We start from the raw sequence: 17,754 nt of genomic DNA, 5'->3' as shown, positions 1-17,754 counted from the left end.
CTGGTCGTTATCTCTGTACAGGTGGGAGTAGGCCTGCTTTATGAGCGTTTGGCTTCCAATGTGATCAGGAAATATGCGATGAGGGCGATGTGTGATCACACTTCCAGTTTCGGTTCCCTACCTTGGCAGCCACCGAAGAGCTGGGCTTCTCCAGGAGATCCCACAGCTTCTTCCTCTTGTCTGGGCAGCAGGTGTTGTCAAACTCTATCTCTCCCTCCCTATCCCTCATTGTCTCTACCTCCCTCCGAAGCTCCTCGTTCATCTGCTCTTTTTTCTGGTGGTAACGGGCCTGGCAACAGGACTCCAGGTAGATCTCGTCAACCCCCCAGTAGTCCAACTCCTGGCCGAAAGAAAGGGCGCACATCTCCTCCATCATGTGTAGTTTGCCCGTGCGGTAAAAGTTCAGAATGGAGGTGAAGGCCCCCGGGTGCCGGTCGAAGAAGTATTCGTTTTCGTTCAGGCTGTAGTCGTCGCAGACTTCCATCAGGGACTCGTGGGTGTTGCAGTCTCGAAGCTTGCCGAGCCGGGTCCTGGGTAGCCTGTCCAGGGTCCGCCAAAGGACTTCGTGGTTCAGACCCCCAACGTTAAGGCGGACTCTACGGGAGCGGGCTTTGTTGCGGATGTCGATGGGCTCTGGGGGCAGGGAGGGAGCCGTTTGGATGTTGGTGGGCTTGAGCCCTGCTGGTCCAAGCTTCTCGGCCATGATGATGGAGAAGGAGACTTATTGGGAAAGATGTCTCAGGATGACAAATAAAAAAGGAAAATAGAAGAAAAAAAAGGTCAAAAAGTGTTTAACTATGTTGGATCCTCTTTAGGCAAGTCCCTCCATGGCTGAGAACACAAAAGAGACAGTTTATGAGATGACTCAATGTTCTTTTTTATTTTGTGTGAAGCAAAACACAAGTCAGCTCTTTTTAAGAGGAACTAAGACATTGATCGGTTCCTTTAAATTGTCAGTCAAAAAATAGTAGCTGTACTGTGTGTTATTTATCCCTTTCATCACATTTCTAAGAAAGCGGAATCAATGATCTGGTTTTAACTGTCGATATGGCTGCTTTGATTTGCTCTCCACTCTCCAGCACTGTTGGGGTTGTCGTCAGGCAATGAACTCCTGCTGGATGCTGCCCCATCAGTAAGAGATGGGACTCAATGTTAGGTCAGGAAGCAAATGAACTGAAAGAGCCTCTAAATTCATTCATTTGTTCTTAAAGGAGGCAGTGTGTGTGACAGTAATTTCTGGAGTCTTATTTAACTTATTTAATATTTGAATTAGGAGTAGGGCTCAACATTGTACATCATTGAGATTTTTTTGAATGGAACAGTTTTAGTTACATGTGTACCAAAAATTAGGCACACAAAAAAGAGACAATTTGACAAATACATTGGGTTAACATGAGTAGATATAGGGAGGGCATAAAGCAGCATCACATTGAGAATCTGTCTTGACTTGTTCTGCAGTCCCATAAATTCAAAAGAACTGCAGTCTGTTACGTTACAGCGTATTTACATTTCAGGAGGATTTTTACAAATCCAGCACGTAAATGAGTCGACACTCGAGTTCGGCTCTCGACTCTGTTCAAAGTCTCTGAATAATTAGGAAAAAGCACACACTGTCGAGGAGAAAGAGCCTCTCTCACCTTGCCGAGATAAACCACCTTTTGCATGCAAAGTCCTGTTGTTCCTGTGGAAGTAGAGGGTGAAACGGGAGCCGGGATGCCCCTCTGGTCAAGCGGCCGCGACGGAAGAGAGCACTCCGCGGACGCCGCGCAGAGAACGCGCGTCCCACATTGTCTTGTAAATGAGTATGTGAGAAGAATGAAAAAAGAGAGAAGAAGAAGCAAAAAAGAAGCTTGAATATCTTCTTCTTCTACAAATAATCACCGGGACAGAAGCAGCTCTGTGTCGCCATCAGAACACTATGGAAAGAGTCCAGCTTTCATCCAAAAGCTCGCAGCGTGCGCAGAGGACTGGCTCACCGAATCACTGCGCCGCAGACGTCGTGCGCGCAAAAAGCCAAACGGGAAGGAACGGGATATGCGAACTGCGGAGGGTCCCGCGGTACACTACACGAGCAGGAGCAGAGGGGTGCGCGCGGGCTGCGCAACATCCTCGAGGTGGAAACCTACATTCAACTGGGTGGCGCGGCAGATTCCATAACCCAGCTACACGAAACCAGCGCGGCACGTATCGAGATGTGCGACTTGTGGGAGCAGCAGGGACGCAAAGAGAGTTGATTAAGAGATGTCATAACATTAGGCTGTTGCTACAAATACACAGACACTCACACAAACACACACACGCCCCCCCTCCCTCCTCCACCACACACACACTGGGTTTAAAGTGATGCCTGAAAATGGTTTTAGGTGCACACTGCCACAGGCTACTTTTAGTGTAATGACCATGAAGTGTCATGTTGCCTCTGATGGTAAATGCACATTACAGCCCGGGCTGAACTATATGCAGGGCTGTGCAGCAGAATGTCTTCTAAAAACTGACAGAACATAATATTAAACTTTAAATATTTACATGGCTAATACACATTTAGGCTACTCTCTCACACACACACACACACACACACACACACACACACACACACACACACACACACACACACACACACACACACACACACACACACACACACACACACACACACACACAAATACACATTTAGGCTACAAGTAAGACAGCTAAGACCACCTGAAGCCAGAGGATGACAGTTTGTCTTGACCACTTGAGAAAGCAGCAAGTCAACAATAAGCTCACACAGATGCACCTTATTGCCTTATCAAACCCCATCTCATCTACAGTATCAATTTACTGATCTTTATGCACTCCCTCATCTTAAATTAATACATAGATATATTCAATTGTGTATCCCTTATTATATCTTATATCGTTACCTGCACCGCTGGACTATTGTCTCTTCTCTCTCTCTCTCCCCTTCACTCTAATAGTTCATTTGAATGGAGTTCAATACAGCAACATTTCCTTGTAGAGCTTATGTGTCAGGTGGAAATTTCCCCTTAGCCAAGCGTTTTCTTTCCAGAAATTTGATTACACACCGCAGACTTGTAATTGATTTCCTTGCCATGCTCCTTCCTTCCAGTGATCAATAATGCAGCATTGACTAACCGGAGCCTCTGTTGCACCTCGACTGTGTCCTAACTGTGTGGGCACTGTTGTTTGAAGGTCAGAGGCCTTGGCACTGTCCAGATGTCACAAGTGGATCTGCAAATATGCAGATATAGAATCCCACACCATGTATGGCCATCACATATGGACCTGATGAATCATTCAAACATGACTTCAGGACAGTGGAGCACATACAAGCTCTTTGCCATGCAAATTTGATTTGAATATTAATATGGGTTTACTTAGAGGAGTTGTGTGAGAATATGAATCCAAGAAGCAACACTTGAAAGTAGATTGTTTTGTTATTGCAACAGCACAATGTTAAAAGATGAACTTCCCCCATCAATATGACATATTTGACAGGTCTCTGGACTACCTTTGAGTTGTGAGGCATCTCAATGACCTCGTATTGACCGACGGAAATTATTCTCTTGATGACAATAAAACTCCCTACGATAGTTGTAAATTACAGAGGGTGTTGAGAAATGATTAAGAGCAATTGACTGTGTCCCCTGTCATTGATTATTATCAAACTGGCAGCCAATCAGCCACCCTATGAGTCACAATGTGTGGGGTTACAGTGATGCGGTTGCAACATAATCAGCAGAGCAGGATTGTGCACCACGGCAAATGTGTTGTGTGGAGTAATGTCATACTTTGCGCAGGAGATGCCTCTAGCTCTACTAACACCATCTGCATGCACGGGTACACCGGGGAGATGAAGCCAGCCAGGATTCTTCCATGTTGGTGGAATAACTCTAGCAAGCAGCTTGATATCTGTAATTACTAACTTTCTATATAGAAATGTTTTGATGCACTGCAGGTTACCAAAGATTACAAATTGTTGTTTTTTTCCCCAAGGGTGCATGGATATTTCCTTTTTTATTCCTGTGAACTATGTGTGCTTGTGTGGGTTGATGCCATAGCAACCTGAATTGTAGCATCATGCTCAAATACCTTGGGCAATGGAGTCGGATAGACTTGCAAGCTATAGCTGACAGTCGACTGTTTATTCAATTAACCTTTGCTGTATGAGAATATATCATTCTGATAACCCCCTGACAGTGATAATGGAGACTACACTCTATGCAGGAGATGAATACAGGTCATCGTGCGTGAGAAGACAAAGGAGAGCAAAGAACAACTCAAAGGTGAGGAGGAGCTGACCTAACAGCAGCATCCGGCTTCCCTCTTTTCAATGTCGCCATCCATCCCAGTCCAAAAAGGGTGGACTGACTACGCCGGCTGCCTCATCCCTGAGCCGTCACTGCCTGCTGTATTTTTCTCTTTTCAATTTGTCATAAAATGTGTCCACTACATCATCCAAACAACACCGCGGACGCACTTGCACCCCACAGCTTCTACCTCTGACGCTGTCATAGGAGAGGCACAGCATCATCTGTTCGGAACGCCTTCATAGTGAGATACACTTGCTACTGTATTTTCGTTTTTGGATGTATCGGGCTCTTTGTGTCAGGTACGGTATTGCACGAAAAATATACTGAATGGGTTTTTCTTTCTAAAGGCTGAGCGGATTTACGCTAAAGCAAGCCACGTCGCCTTTAATGTGAAATGCCTTTGTGTGCGGTGAAAGAGGGTGAGAGAGAAAGGATCGTGGCAGTGATTTACTGTGAGCTTGTTTGCAGCAAGGGGCGAGCAAATGTCACAATCATTTAAATTACAAGAATATGCATTCAACCAATGTGGGACACTTTTCTATATTGATAGAAAGCTGCAGTACATTTGAAAACTTGTAAAGAAGAACAAAAGGACATTGGTGGGCAAGGTTACAAATGCAAGCATGCATTCTCTTCCACTCTGCTGTCTGCCGCCACTGCAGGGTATTTTATAACATACTTTTTCAAAGGTGTCATTTATTATTCTGTGAACCTCAAAGTTGGGGAAAGCCCATGACTGAGCTCAATGTGAGGCCACCAACGGTGAGCTTGAAGACTTTGTAAGTATGCCATCGCTCACTACAGTGTGTTCAAATGTGTGTGTGTGTATGTGTGTGTTTGTGTTTGTGTTTGTGTTTGTGACATTGTCTGTGCGGCCTTGGGTTTTTTGTCAATAAGTGGGAGGAAGTGCGGCGTAGCAGCAGCCTGTTTATTCTCTTTGGCTATTTTTAGCTGCGGGCCGTGTCAAGGTCCGCTCAACCACCCACCCACAGTGGGTAGAAGTGGCCTTAATTTAATGGTCTGCCATAAACCTGAGTCATTGATCTTTTTCAACTCTTCATTCATCCCGCAAAACACACTTGTTTACTTCATGTGCTGCCATCAGCAACACGTGTCAAAACACAACACAATGAACACAATTTGGTATTTGTTTGCGCAAAATATGATGACAGTATTCTCCATGTCTTATCGGTCGGTACAATGTAACCTTACATTCAATCCTGGTTCAAATCTACTCAAGGACCTTTGCAATATGTGATGGTACACACTGTATTGTCCCGGCCATCAATCAAAAGAGGCAACAATGCCTTCAAAAAATCTTTAGAATACAAATATTCTCTGTTTTCTTAATGTGCACATGCCCATGGTGCTCTGGCCGGAGAATTCTACTGGAGAAAAACAAACGTGATTGATTACCCCTCCGCCCTGCTGGTTATGTTTGCATTATACATCCAGGGTCATGGATCACTAATTGAATGAGTGTTGTTTTGTTCTTTTATTTTTATTGGAATCTCTTCTGGTCAGTTGCTCTAGCAGTCAGGCTGTCCAGCACAGCGAAGCATGCAGACTGCTCCAGGCAAACACACACACACACACACACACACACAGATGCTTTACTCTGCGTTGACTACACACCGCAGCATCAGTTTATCAAATACAGGCTGGCACAACTTCAGTGTAACCTCCACATTCCAGGAGCTTGTGCCATACTCATCAGCATTCATCAGTGCGAAGGATGCTGCCTTTGCAGTGTAGACAAGATGCTCAGTGCTGCACCCCAACCCAAAGTGCTGGTGGCAGCATGATAATGTGAATATAATGTACTCGGCCTGATTGCTATGAAAACACCCAGGTTGGCAATTTGACCCGCTACTACTGTCATGAGCTGTCCTTTGAGAGTACGCGTGTATGTAATCAGGCCAGGTGGGGCACCTATAGCGCACCCCAGTGATCACTGCGTGTTGTACATTGAAATGGAAGACGGAGAGGAGAGAACATCGTATACATAGCAATAAATTCATGAGTGGTTTAACTGAAATATTAGCTGGTTTTGAGCTGGACAATGTAGTTTGTTTAGTCTGAATCTGACCAGTGCCATTGTTACGGTTGTTTTCGTCCAATACACAACACCCTACTTGTGGTAATAAAAGTATCTTACACGATTGATTTCTCAACGCAGAGTAAATGGTATTACTTTTCACTTTATTGCAGCACAAAGGAAGAAAAGAAACAGTTTTTAATATTATAAGCAGTGTTGTCAAGTCATTACTGTCAACCTTCTCTTTGTTTTGCATCTTTACCGGGAGAAGCCAATTACCAATATACATCTGCCTCCACACTGGCCTGTTAATTTATGCAGACCATTTCTTTAAATCACTTGTGCTGATGTAGCACAAAGGTTGCCTCGTTCATGTTGCCATAAGTCACAGTGTTGCATTGATACTGTTGTCAGTCGTGTAATTGGGTCCATAGGTAGTGGTAGGGTGTTATGAGTCCCTCTGTGCAATAATGTGAAAGATGAATCATTTGGACAGGGAACCAAAACGTACCCGCTGCGGGGAGGGATGTCGTGACGGGGAAATTCTTTTCTCTTCTCACAAATGGAAATGAGGAAATATGGAGGTCGATTTGAACTCCAACGTAATGCCGACTGTGTTTGTAACTTGTCTCATCTTTAAAACTAACATACCTGTATAGACTTAATTAACTAAATCCAAACTGTTAATAATCATGAGGTTATTCCAACATCATAACATCAACATCAACATCATCATAAAGACATGCACCGCAGCCTCACTCCGGCTCGTATGGATGTGAATGAATGTTGGTGGTGGTCGGAGGGGCCGTAGGCGCTGATTGGCTGCCACGCTTCCGTCAGTCTGCCCCAGGGCAGCTGTGGCTACTGATGTAGCTTACCACCACCGGGATGACTGTGTGTGTGTATGACTACTGGACTCTGTAAAGCGACTTCGGGTGCCTTGAGAAGCGCTATATAAAATAAATGATTATTATTATTATTATTATTATAATGATGCAGATGTCTTTTTAGAATACTAACCACATTTTGCATAAAGTATTATGCCCCGGTGTTATATTTATACTCTACTAAACGGCAAATGTGTTACAAGTTTAATTACTTTGCCTTTTGGGGAGTGTTAAATAATTTGCTAGCTGAAAACAAAATGTTATTTCTCGTGTGGGACAAAGTTTAATGACAAAGAGAAAAGTTAATCGACTCAAGGGCCCAAACATTAAAACTTTACTTTTTAATATATTTTTGCACACCTGCATTCTTCATTTATCATCATTCATTTACTTGATCAATGCCTCATTTCCTGATTAATGCATTCATGTTTGCTTTCTGTGTCCTGCTGTGAACAGACCAATGGATGACATATGTTTTCAGATAGAGATAACAATTAACGTGAGATGTGATCCTGTTGCTGTTGTTTGCATGCACACGTGGGTCCTTTGTCTTGTTGAGGTTAGGTCATGTTTGTTCCTTTTCAGCCACATCCCAATTACTCAGACTTGTAGTTGAAGTTCCCCACCTGTCCACCAGATGCTCTTTTACTGGGTTCCCTTCATTCACTTGCTCGTCATTAAAAAAAAAATTGTATGGGTTCATTTATTTTTAAGGGGTATTTTTATGGTCTGTATTCAAAACCATAATTTACATTCCCCCTATATGTCTTTGAGAGTGTGGTCTTTTATTTTGAGAGCATGACTTACTAATTTAAAGGTTAGATTGTGTAATGTTTTCCTTTAAAGCCCTGTCCTTCGCACACAAACAGCCCTTCCTCGCTCTTGGATTTGCTTTCTCTGATGCGGTTAAAGGACCTTTTCGTATAGCACAGTATTTCCTGATTCGGCTAAAATGACCCTGATGTCGTACTAATTCAGAAATAAATCTCCAGCATCAGATCAGTCTCTTACCTTCCCCGGCTACTGCCTCTCAAGATGCAAAGCACTGAAACAACACCGTCTATGGTCACAACAACCCTGTCTAAAAATGGCAATTATTTTTCCAAAATGTGGATGCTGTTTTACAAAAAATACACAGTAAATTGATAAGAGCCAGTCACGCTTACAGACCGCTGGCCGGAGCAGTAGATTGCTGCTTTTATTTATCTTTTGATGGATGTTTTTTTTAAACAAAGGTCTTTTCTAAAATGTACAGAAACCTGTGGTTCTCTGCTTTTTTGGAATTAAAGAGCTCCACGAGCGCCTGCAGGCGTAGCTTGCTTGGCAGAAGGCCAGTCCCACTCAGACCGGCTACACAGCAGCAGGCAGCGGTGAGGCAAAAAGCAGACAAGCAGTGAGATGTGGGTCGAGACCCTAAACTGACTACAACTATTAGTGGTAGGGATCGCATTCAGCAGTCTACCCTCATTGAGAATCTTGTTTTTTATATTTCACCATTTCACTATGATTTAAGGGGAGCTAAACCAAAAAGTAACTGTAGTATATAAAGTAAACATAGGTCATGAACACAAACAATTGTATGCTCAATTAGTTGTGTTTATGAGACAATTGCAATAATGGTATGAGCTTGCTTTTTTGTCCAAGCTTTAAAAGCTTGATTAATGATTAAGCTAGTCCCACAGCAAAATGTATTGCGTCAACAGTTTTATATTGTATACTACATATCGCGGTGATCAGACACGGTGATCAGAGCTATGTAAACATGGTTGGCGGTTTTGAACACAGCCCTGTATGTTCACCTGTTGCCTGTTCTTCACCTGTCTGCCTGCTTGTCTGACCCTCATTGGATTTGTGAGCCTTTTTTGGACTTTCTTCCTGGTGTTGGCGCCTGCCTGCCTCACCATTCTGTTAGCTTTGTCCCACTATTTCCCATTCCTATATCCCATTGAACTTTCTCTGCCTGCTTGCACTGTCTGGATTTGATTCCTCCTCACTCTGCTGCCCGAGTCACCACCGTGACAGTTTTGAGAACGGCAGATGGCGTTGCTCTGACATCCAAACCCCTCCGCTAACTGAACGCGGTCTGTGTGCATGACCCGAGGATATTAGCATTTACCAATTTGTCAAGTCACTACACATTCAGCAATCCAATGTACACAATTGATATGTTCAATCACGACCAGTGTCCGGTGGTGATATGATATGATTACATCTTGCTTGTCAAGGTTATTGGGCTTCATACTAACTGCTGGAGATGTCAAGGCTCTTGATGGTACAGCTATCTGGAAGGGACTTCTAATTTAAACCAGTCTATAAAAGAGGTCACTCGGGCTGGTCCTGATTTCCGTCCTTGACAGTAGGTGATCCCCTAAATGTGTCCCACAGTGATGGATCCATTCAACATTTGGTATCGGGGACCAAGTCTGGATTACCAAGGGTAAGATGTACTGCATGTCAACTGGTTTGTGCCATATTTATTTACAATGTGTTTGGAGGTGTGCGTCACTAAAACACATTATCAACTGACATGATAGGAGCATCAAGGTGTCTTTATTCCCTGATATTTAATCAAAGACAAATTTAGTTTTACATGCAGTCATTATATCATTCTGTAATAATCTTTTGAATCAAACCGTACCACAACACATGTGGGGCCAGTCAGTATTCTGGTATTTCTATAAAAAAACTGTGCACATTGCATAATAAGTCTCCTTTAATAAACAAAAGAAGAACTCCACTTGCCCTAGATGGACATTTAAAAGCTATTTCTTTATCTCTTCAAGAATGGCTTCCTTTTTATGTTTTTGTACAATTTGTGCCCTGACTCCCAAAAGCCAGATTGTGCCCGTCTATCCTTGCACACAGAAACATACAAACACACAAAGATGCTTCAATCTTCTGGAACATGGTGCATATACAATACGGATTCAATGAAGTCATCTGTCATGCTGTTGACATGTCTTCTCATTTAAAAACAGATGTGTCAACCTGACAGCTCACGTCTGTGAATACAAAATGTGAATATGCTTCGCTTGCCTTTGACTACATAATGACAGTTAATGTGTTGTTATCTTTGTGTGGGACATGTCCTGGGTTTTACACACAGTACTTTATGGCTTAGTACTTTAAGACACTTAAGCATTAGAACAAGTCAATAAAGTTTTCCCTGCCTTTGTAAATCTGAGACCTGCTCTATGAAGTGCTGTCTTACTTTATTTGATTTGAATACTTACAGATAAATGGGGACAAAGGTCAGATGTTGTTTTTGATAAACTATACATTTTCAACACAATCAAGGTAAGTCACACCTATTCACGTGCCATGGCCCCTCTCGATAACACCACCATGATTCTCACAACTGTATTGGTCTTAAGATGATTTACGGGAACATGTTTTATTCAATTCAGTTTATTTTATAAAGCCCAATATCACAATTTAGGAATTTGACTCAGAGGGCTTTACAATCTGTGCACATACGACATCCCTGACCTTTGACCTCACATCGGATCAGGAAAAACTTCCAAGAAATAGTGGATCCCTCTCCCCGGATGGACAGAAGCAGTAGATGTCATGTGTACAGATGAACAGCGTTACAGTGTTCCAACACATTCAATGAGTATGACAGAATGTATGAATCATTCGCAGTAGGCATGGACCACAATCCAGACCTCCACAATCCATGAAACAGAAGGAGGAAAAAAAAGAAGAAGTGTGCCCTGATTGACTTTTACAACAATTACAAATCTCACACTTCCATGTCCCAAACTGACGAGGCAGGCTGAATGAATCCCGTCTAAGATCAAGACTTCCTTCCCCTCATCCATCACGCCTGGCAACCCTGTTCAGCTCAACATGCCCTCCACCCAGCACAGCGGCCAAGACCTTGTCCACAAGTCGTGATGAGAAGTATCAAAATGAGTTATTGCTGTCACCATCAAAGAGAACCCCTAAGGACAGGTGGCAGCTCTCGGATCGTTGAACCCACATTAACCTTCCTGTGGAGGGATCGACCGCAAGCTTACTTTCACAAGGGAGTTGATGTCATTGTTCTAAGAAAAAAAACATTTTCTACTTTCTGAGGGCTCAAATAGAGTCTTGGGTTTAGTATCTCCTGAGGCGGGAAAGCCCTTCCGGACTTGGCAGATAAACGGGAAGGGAATGAAGCCCTCAAAAGAAACGTCGGACAGGCTCTTGGCGGAGGTGAGGACATTATTCCACAGGGGGCTCAGTAACTCACACCTGAGGGAAAGGTTAGTGCGCTGCTGAACTCTGTCCATTTAATTACCGTGATGAAGGCAGAGGCAATTAAGTTAATACAGTTTCATTAGTTGAGCAGGATTCAATTAATGTTTCATTGTTATTCCTGGTTACTGGCAGGCCCGCCACCAACAGGTGTGGCCGGATGGTGACTTGGATGTGGTTCCCAATATAAACTATTTGACAGACACGTGTACTCAGCCAATGAACAAAAGTCACTTGAGAGGAGCAAGCGATCTGTTTCATAATTCATAATGTATTGTGTTTCCTCACTGATTATAAAAGTCATTAATAAATTAAAATTGTTGTGACATGAATCAGGCTTTATAGTCACTTTTACATTTCACAAAACAATTCATGACTTCAACCTCCATGCTGTGACGGTACATGAATGCCATTACTCTACCGACTTGTGTTTATACAGCACAGTGACTATTATGTCAAGAAGCTGAATTACATATTCTTCAATCATGCATTAGACACAAATTGTGACCTTTCAACACATCACAATTTCAATACTTGAAATCAGAAGTAAGGATCTCCACTTTTCCTTACAGTGTTGAGTAACACACTCTTGATGTAACAGTTTGATCCCAAATACACATTTGAACAGCGTTTTCTGGCCCAATCTAATTTTGCGTCAAGGTTGATTGTGTGCTTTCCGTGCATTGTTGGAACACCATTGAATGCTGTCCGTTTTAATGACTGCATTCATCAGGATAAGCTTTCAGTCATTTGAAATACAGCTTGAGTGCAATGTGTTTAATTGTCTGCTCTCTTGGTATTTTATTGAACTAATTTATTCTGAATGTAAACCCGAGAGGGTATGAGGCCATCTGTTGAACACTGCCAGCTTGACCCTGTCCGATAACAGATATGTTTACAGCCAGGTTAAGGTTCAGGGTTTAAAAATACACATTGCACTGCGGTTGGCAAGTGTGGACGTATATAACTGATCGTAAACTACGAAGCTACTGAATGCACATTAGATCTTAATTTATTATCTCGATCTTGGTGTCCTAAACTTATCATGGGGTTTCAAGTAATCAGCAATTGGCAGAGTGCAGGAAGAGATGCTGAGATAACAGTGGAACACCTAATAGAAGAAGATAGAGCGACATTTGTGCAATGCCAATGCATAAATTATCGTCTTTTTTTACTGCAAGGTCAGCGCTGATGCTCGGCTTCTCCAGGGAAGCCTCCGCCAACACATATGAGCTCACACACACACACACACACACACACATACACACACACACTTTCAGATACACACTGGTCAAAATTGCAGGCGCCCCACCAACACATGCATTGCTGACAATGTCTTCCACAAAAAAGCATCTTATGAGAGCATGCACCTGCAGCGCATAATGCACATGCATGCAGTGTACAAGTGTACGGAGAAGTGATGCATTGGTGCGTGACAACACATATACACACTGAGCCCAGAGTGTTATAATGAGTACAGACCGTTATAGTGCATTCTCGTGACCTGAGCATGTGGAAAGCTGTTTGCTGAGGAAGAGGAGGTTTAGGGGTGAACATGGCTCTTAGAAAATACAGTGACTGCACAGAAGAGACAGTCAATTTAAAATGCAGTGACAAAGTACTTTTCCAGTGCTGGCTTATCTCAATCTTTCTGGCACAGCATTTAATGTACAACTTCACTAACCTCCCACACATTTGAAGGTGACACATGGGGTAAGATGGAAGGATAGTCTAAGCCTCTGCCTTGGCTGTACTGTCCTGGACTGTATGTACTTTACAGTACATGTGAGCTCACATAAATATCCCCCAAATAAATTGAAAAAGGATAGAGGAGGATTAAACTTTAACGGATTATTTATTGTGTGCTGGGCAGACATGCTGGGAGTTATTTATTTGTCAACCATCAAAAACATTTATGAGTCTGTCTCAGCAGTATGCTCCAAACAAGAGGACATAAATCTACAAGTGTAGCCTCACTCCTGTCCCCCCTCTCCGCTGAGCGGCCTACACCTCGCCATCTCCACCTCACTATCTTTCCCTGTAACTCTTCTTCCTCTCATTTCTCATTTTCCAGTGGCCCTCACCTGAGTAAGTGCCTTCGCTTATAAAGATTTGCCGTCAATTTCAAATTCATCAGTCCTGATTGGATTCGATGGGGGTGGGGGGGCTCTCAAACTGAAAAGTGTAACACATTTAAAAACTAATGTCTTTGATACAGCAATTCTGAGGAAAGAAGTAGGATAGTGTGTGATCACAAGGTAGAAAAGATGAATAAGAGTTGCCACAGTTTTCTGGATGATACTGCTCTCCACAAGTATTTTCAAATGTTTTTCAAATAAGCATTTCCTCTCTTTATAATTTAACAGCCTGCCTCTCTAAGCACAGTGTGGCGTTTGTGAATGGTTTAAACTGTCCCACAGCATGTGTTTCAGTCAGACCATTGTGTTGTCTCCACAAGGTGGTGTCATGCTCATGAACTATATGAATCAGCTCATTTTTACACTGACTCTTATTGATGTTACCTTTGCCTTTCCCACATCTCCTCCACTCGCTAAAGTAGTGTAAAGTAGAGCTGTAATTACCTCTGATTTAACAACAAAAGTTAAGAAAGCCTTTTTTCCGACAGCACCCTGTTGTGTGAAGAGCCCATTGTGACGGTACTACACCGTTTACTGCGAAGAGCAGTTCAGTGAAGTGAGACGGGGAAGCCCACCACCACTCATTATCACAGTTTGGAAGGTATCGGCCCATTGAGCCGGCTGTCTTGACCTTCAAAACAATGGTTGCAGTGGACTGGAGACAGTTCATTATCCACAATGCCTGTCAGGTCACTAAAGCTCGCATCTGCAAATAAGGGCAACAAAACAGGGCATCTTAGTGGTGAGAGCTTGACTCTCATCTCTATTTCTTTCTGTCCTTTTTTTCTTCTTTTTCATCCGATTAGCTATCCAAACTCTACTCTCTTCATTCCTCTCTTCCTGTACTCCTGTGACTGTCAATTGCTTTAAAAAGAAATCAGCGTATCACTTATAGATTAGCTGCCCCTGTTATTCCCAGCTGTGTGCAAAAAAAACAAATCAATGCTTACGCAACACAATTATAAGTAAACCGATTTTGCCCGCAATGACACGTTGCCCTGGTGGTCAGCTGCGTTTCCCCAGTCATAACCCCCTTGGTGTCAGGGTTATCAAGCTTTGTCTGGGCCAAGCAAGTGTAACTAACCATGACTCATGATTACTACTGTTGTTTACTATTCCACAACCACTGTTGGGAACCGGGGCCTTGAGCTATTGACATTGCTCCGTCTTTATGTGACCATATATACACTTTGCCCAAGCTAGTGGATCTAAGATGACCATAGCTCTCTATCTTACACTGTAGGGGTGTGTAAGTATGTGTTACACTGTTATCTTCACATTCAGTTTCCATCTCATAGTTTCCACTCGCTTTCAAACAGTGGCAGATACAGAATGTCATTGATAGCTGGGTATTGAAAAATAAGGACCTCTTTAGCTTTTATATACATGAAGTTATAGGGAAAAACTGGTGTACCGGTAATGAATGTTTTTAAAAGGCGACTCATTTCAACATCCATCCAACCCTGGCAGACAGAGAGAACATAAGATTATTACTTTGAGTTGAACATGTGGATTACCGGTATGTTAAAATTGTATGCAGCAGAAGCTGCGAGCTGCAGGCCTCACAAGACGCGTATCTTTGTAAAAGCATCATTCTTGCGTGCAGAGCTATAACAGGAAGTAGTTTGTCACGTCAATCACGCAAAAGAGGAAGTTCTGAATATTAAATTCTAAAGTACAGTGACGTCCACAAAGCTCATTGCTTTGATTAATTGTACCATGCTACACATTTACACATTACTTATGTCTCCACTAGCTGTCTTAGGATTTATTGATTGAGTTTGATAATAACTAATTACTACTTACTCACTCTTAAGAATTTAAGAGTAGCTGGTGCAGCCCATACAGGTTGTTTATGGACAGTTGCTCCCCTGAACATATAGTTTGCTTTTATTGGTGGTTATCTAAAAATGTAAGCTTACTGTTTGTTGCTGACACTATAAGCCACTATGGGGGAGAGGACTCCTCAAGTCAACCGTTGAAATGTAAATTCAGTGTTAACGACAGGAACAGGGCACATGGCAGATGGAGGATGAAAAGTCGGCTCAGGGGAAGTGGTCCTCCAGGTACGTCAGGGGATGGAGCAGAGATAATCACGTGAAGTGCATTGCTTTCCAGAAGCAGCTGAGGCACACATCCTTCTCTTATTCAGTCCAAGCCTGGAGTTATTGCTGATCTGTGTGAAAATCATACTGTGTATTAATATGTATCACAACAATATCAATGTCTAGCTTCAAAATTAACTGTAAACATTTTTCTTACGAATTTGTAAAAGGTTTTAGCTGCAGCTATGCACTCAGCTATGTGTGGAGCATTAGCTGATAGCCAATCGAACTATCCACAGAAATAAAACTGAGAAAACTATTTCCCCCCACTGAGCCTGACTTGGGTCGGTTAGTAGTAGATATTAGCGATCAGCAATCAATCCGTGGCAGTATGCTAGCAAACAGGCAATAAAAGGTGTTATGAGAAAGTGTTAGTCACTTCCACCACAAGAGGTCATTGAACATTCAGCCATATATCAGCACCCAATATATAATACAGTTTGATGCTGCAGTATGCAAGATTGGCCATGGACAGACACAGAGATGCACACACACTCACATCAACCGATCTCATTATCTCCTGGCGGAAGATAATAACGATTGTGTGAGGGAATCGCTTTACAAATGGAGCAGATGGTGTAGTTGGAGTGGGATAGCGACAATGCTGCCTCTGACCTGACAAGCAGCAGCAGCCTGTGTAGCTCATAATTGTTTTTCCAGTTTGACCTGTGTGAATCCACACGGATAATCACAAGCACCAGGATGAAGGATTTAGACCTCAGAGGGGTCCAGCAGTCCTAATGCTCACGGTAGTCTCAAGACAATGCAGTTGAGCTCGCCTTCCCCAGCTGGGGCTTCGTAGAGATAGAAAACAAAGAATAGAGAGCGAAGACGACAGAGACCAAGTGATAAATGATACTACACTTGTTTGTGTCCCGAAGGAAGGGGCCATCATCTCTCTATCCTCTAGTTCTCATGTCCAATACAGCTCTGACCGCTCAGCCTCTCATGCACACATCATTGCTCTTCCTCTTCCTCTTGCTCTTATTCTTCAGCAGTTTGATTCAGAAAAACCTTCCAACCCACAGCAGTAATTGAGAGGACAAGTCAAACACCAATTCTCAGACACTCTGTACTTCTCATAGTGGGACGGTGCTTATTGGAGGCAATAATCAAAGTTTAAAAGGCAAACAATGAAATTCATAATTATATTTTTTAAATAAAGATAACATAGATGTATACATACAAAATAGAAAAGGAAACAATATTGAAGGAAATAACTGATTGTGGTGACACAAACATTTAAAAAATCCATTAAAATGATATTTAATGATTTATTTATTGATTTCAGATTTTCCGCCAAACATTTATTGTTTTATTTAACATTCTTTAACATACGGTTAACATGTATGTTTACATTTTCATTTTTGTTTGTATTTACCTTGACGGCTTCAGGCCCCCGCCCCATACACATGTGTGTGTGCACATGTTAAGTGGACTTTCATGAATTTGTGGTAAGCAAAGATATTAACAGGCTGCTTAAAAGTGCTGATTTCTCATCGTGGGATGGTGCTTATTGGACAGAACATGTTATTAAATATGCACAGAGGAAATTACAACACGAGACACACTTAGTCCTCACATTATGAAGTTATTCATTATGGTGTTGAATTATAATGAACACAATTAAGAACATTTGTAACATGGATTTTGATGTCTCAAGGTGTGAGAAACTAAACCAAAATTAAAATCACAGACATTTATAACTCATTTAGTATTATGGGGACTAATGTTATTGTTATTTAGGTCAATATTCTGAATGTTTAATTGCCCTGAGGACATGGATACATCTAAGCATCATACATTATTTCCTTTCAATGGAGGAAATGTGTCTGTGGCATGACTCCAAATCTCAATGAAGCCTGAAAAGCATGCCTTTGAGCTCCTAATTATATGCTTAGAAAGAATCTAATCCACAGTATGACTAATGAGATTTACTATGCAAACATATTTATGCAGACATTTGCTTCGTCGGGTTCAGAGTGATTTACAATGTGTAATAAACTTGTCACTGTCAGGCAGGAAAATGAC

General features: G+C 42.3%; 1 protein-coding gene across 1 annotated transcript in view; it reads right to left on the bottom strand.

Annotated features, from left to right (window-relative positions):
- The window catches only part of kcnb2b (potassium voltage-gated channel subfamily B member 2b), an 85,885-nt gene extending 83,801 nt beyond the window's left edge, over nt 1-2,084 (bottom strand). The window contains exons 1-2 of the mRNA XM_056434209.1: nt 1,638-2,084; nt 122-831 (exon numbers count right to left, since the gene is read on the bottom strand). Coding sequence (XP_056290184.1) covers nt 122-703 — 582 coding nt within the window. The 5' untranslated portion in view covers nt 704-831; nt 1,638-2,084. The remainder of the gene's footprint in view (nt 1-121; nt 832-1,637) is intronic.
- Between the last annotated feature and the right edge of the window lie 15,670 nt (nt 2,085-17,754).

This window comes from Pseudoliparis swirei, chromosome 16, assembly GCF_029220125.1.
Source record: "Pseudoliparis swirei isolate HS2019 ecotype Mariana Trench chromosome 16, NWPU_hadal_v1, whole genome shotgun sequence".
Classification (NCBI taxonomy): domain Eukaryota; kingdom Metazoa; phylum Chordata; class Actinopteri; order Perciformes; family Liparidae; genus Pseudoliparis; species Pseudoliparis swirei.
This window is presented reverse-complemented; position numbering and strand designations above follow the sequence as displayed.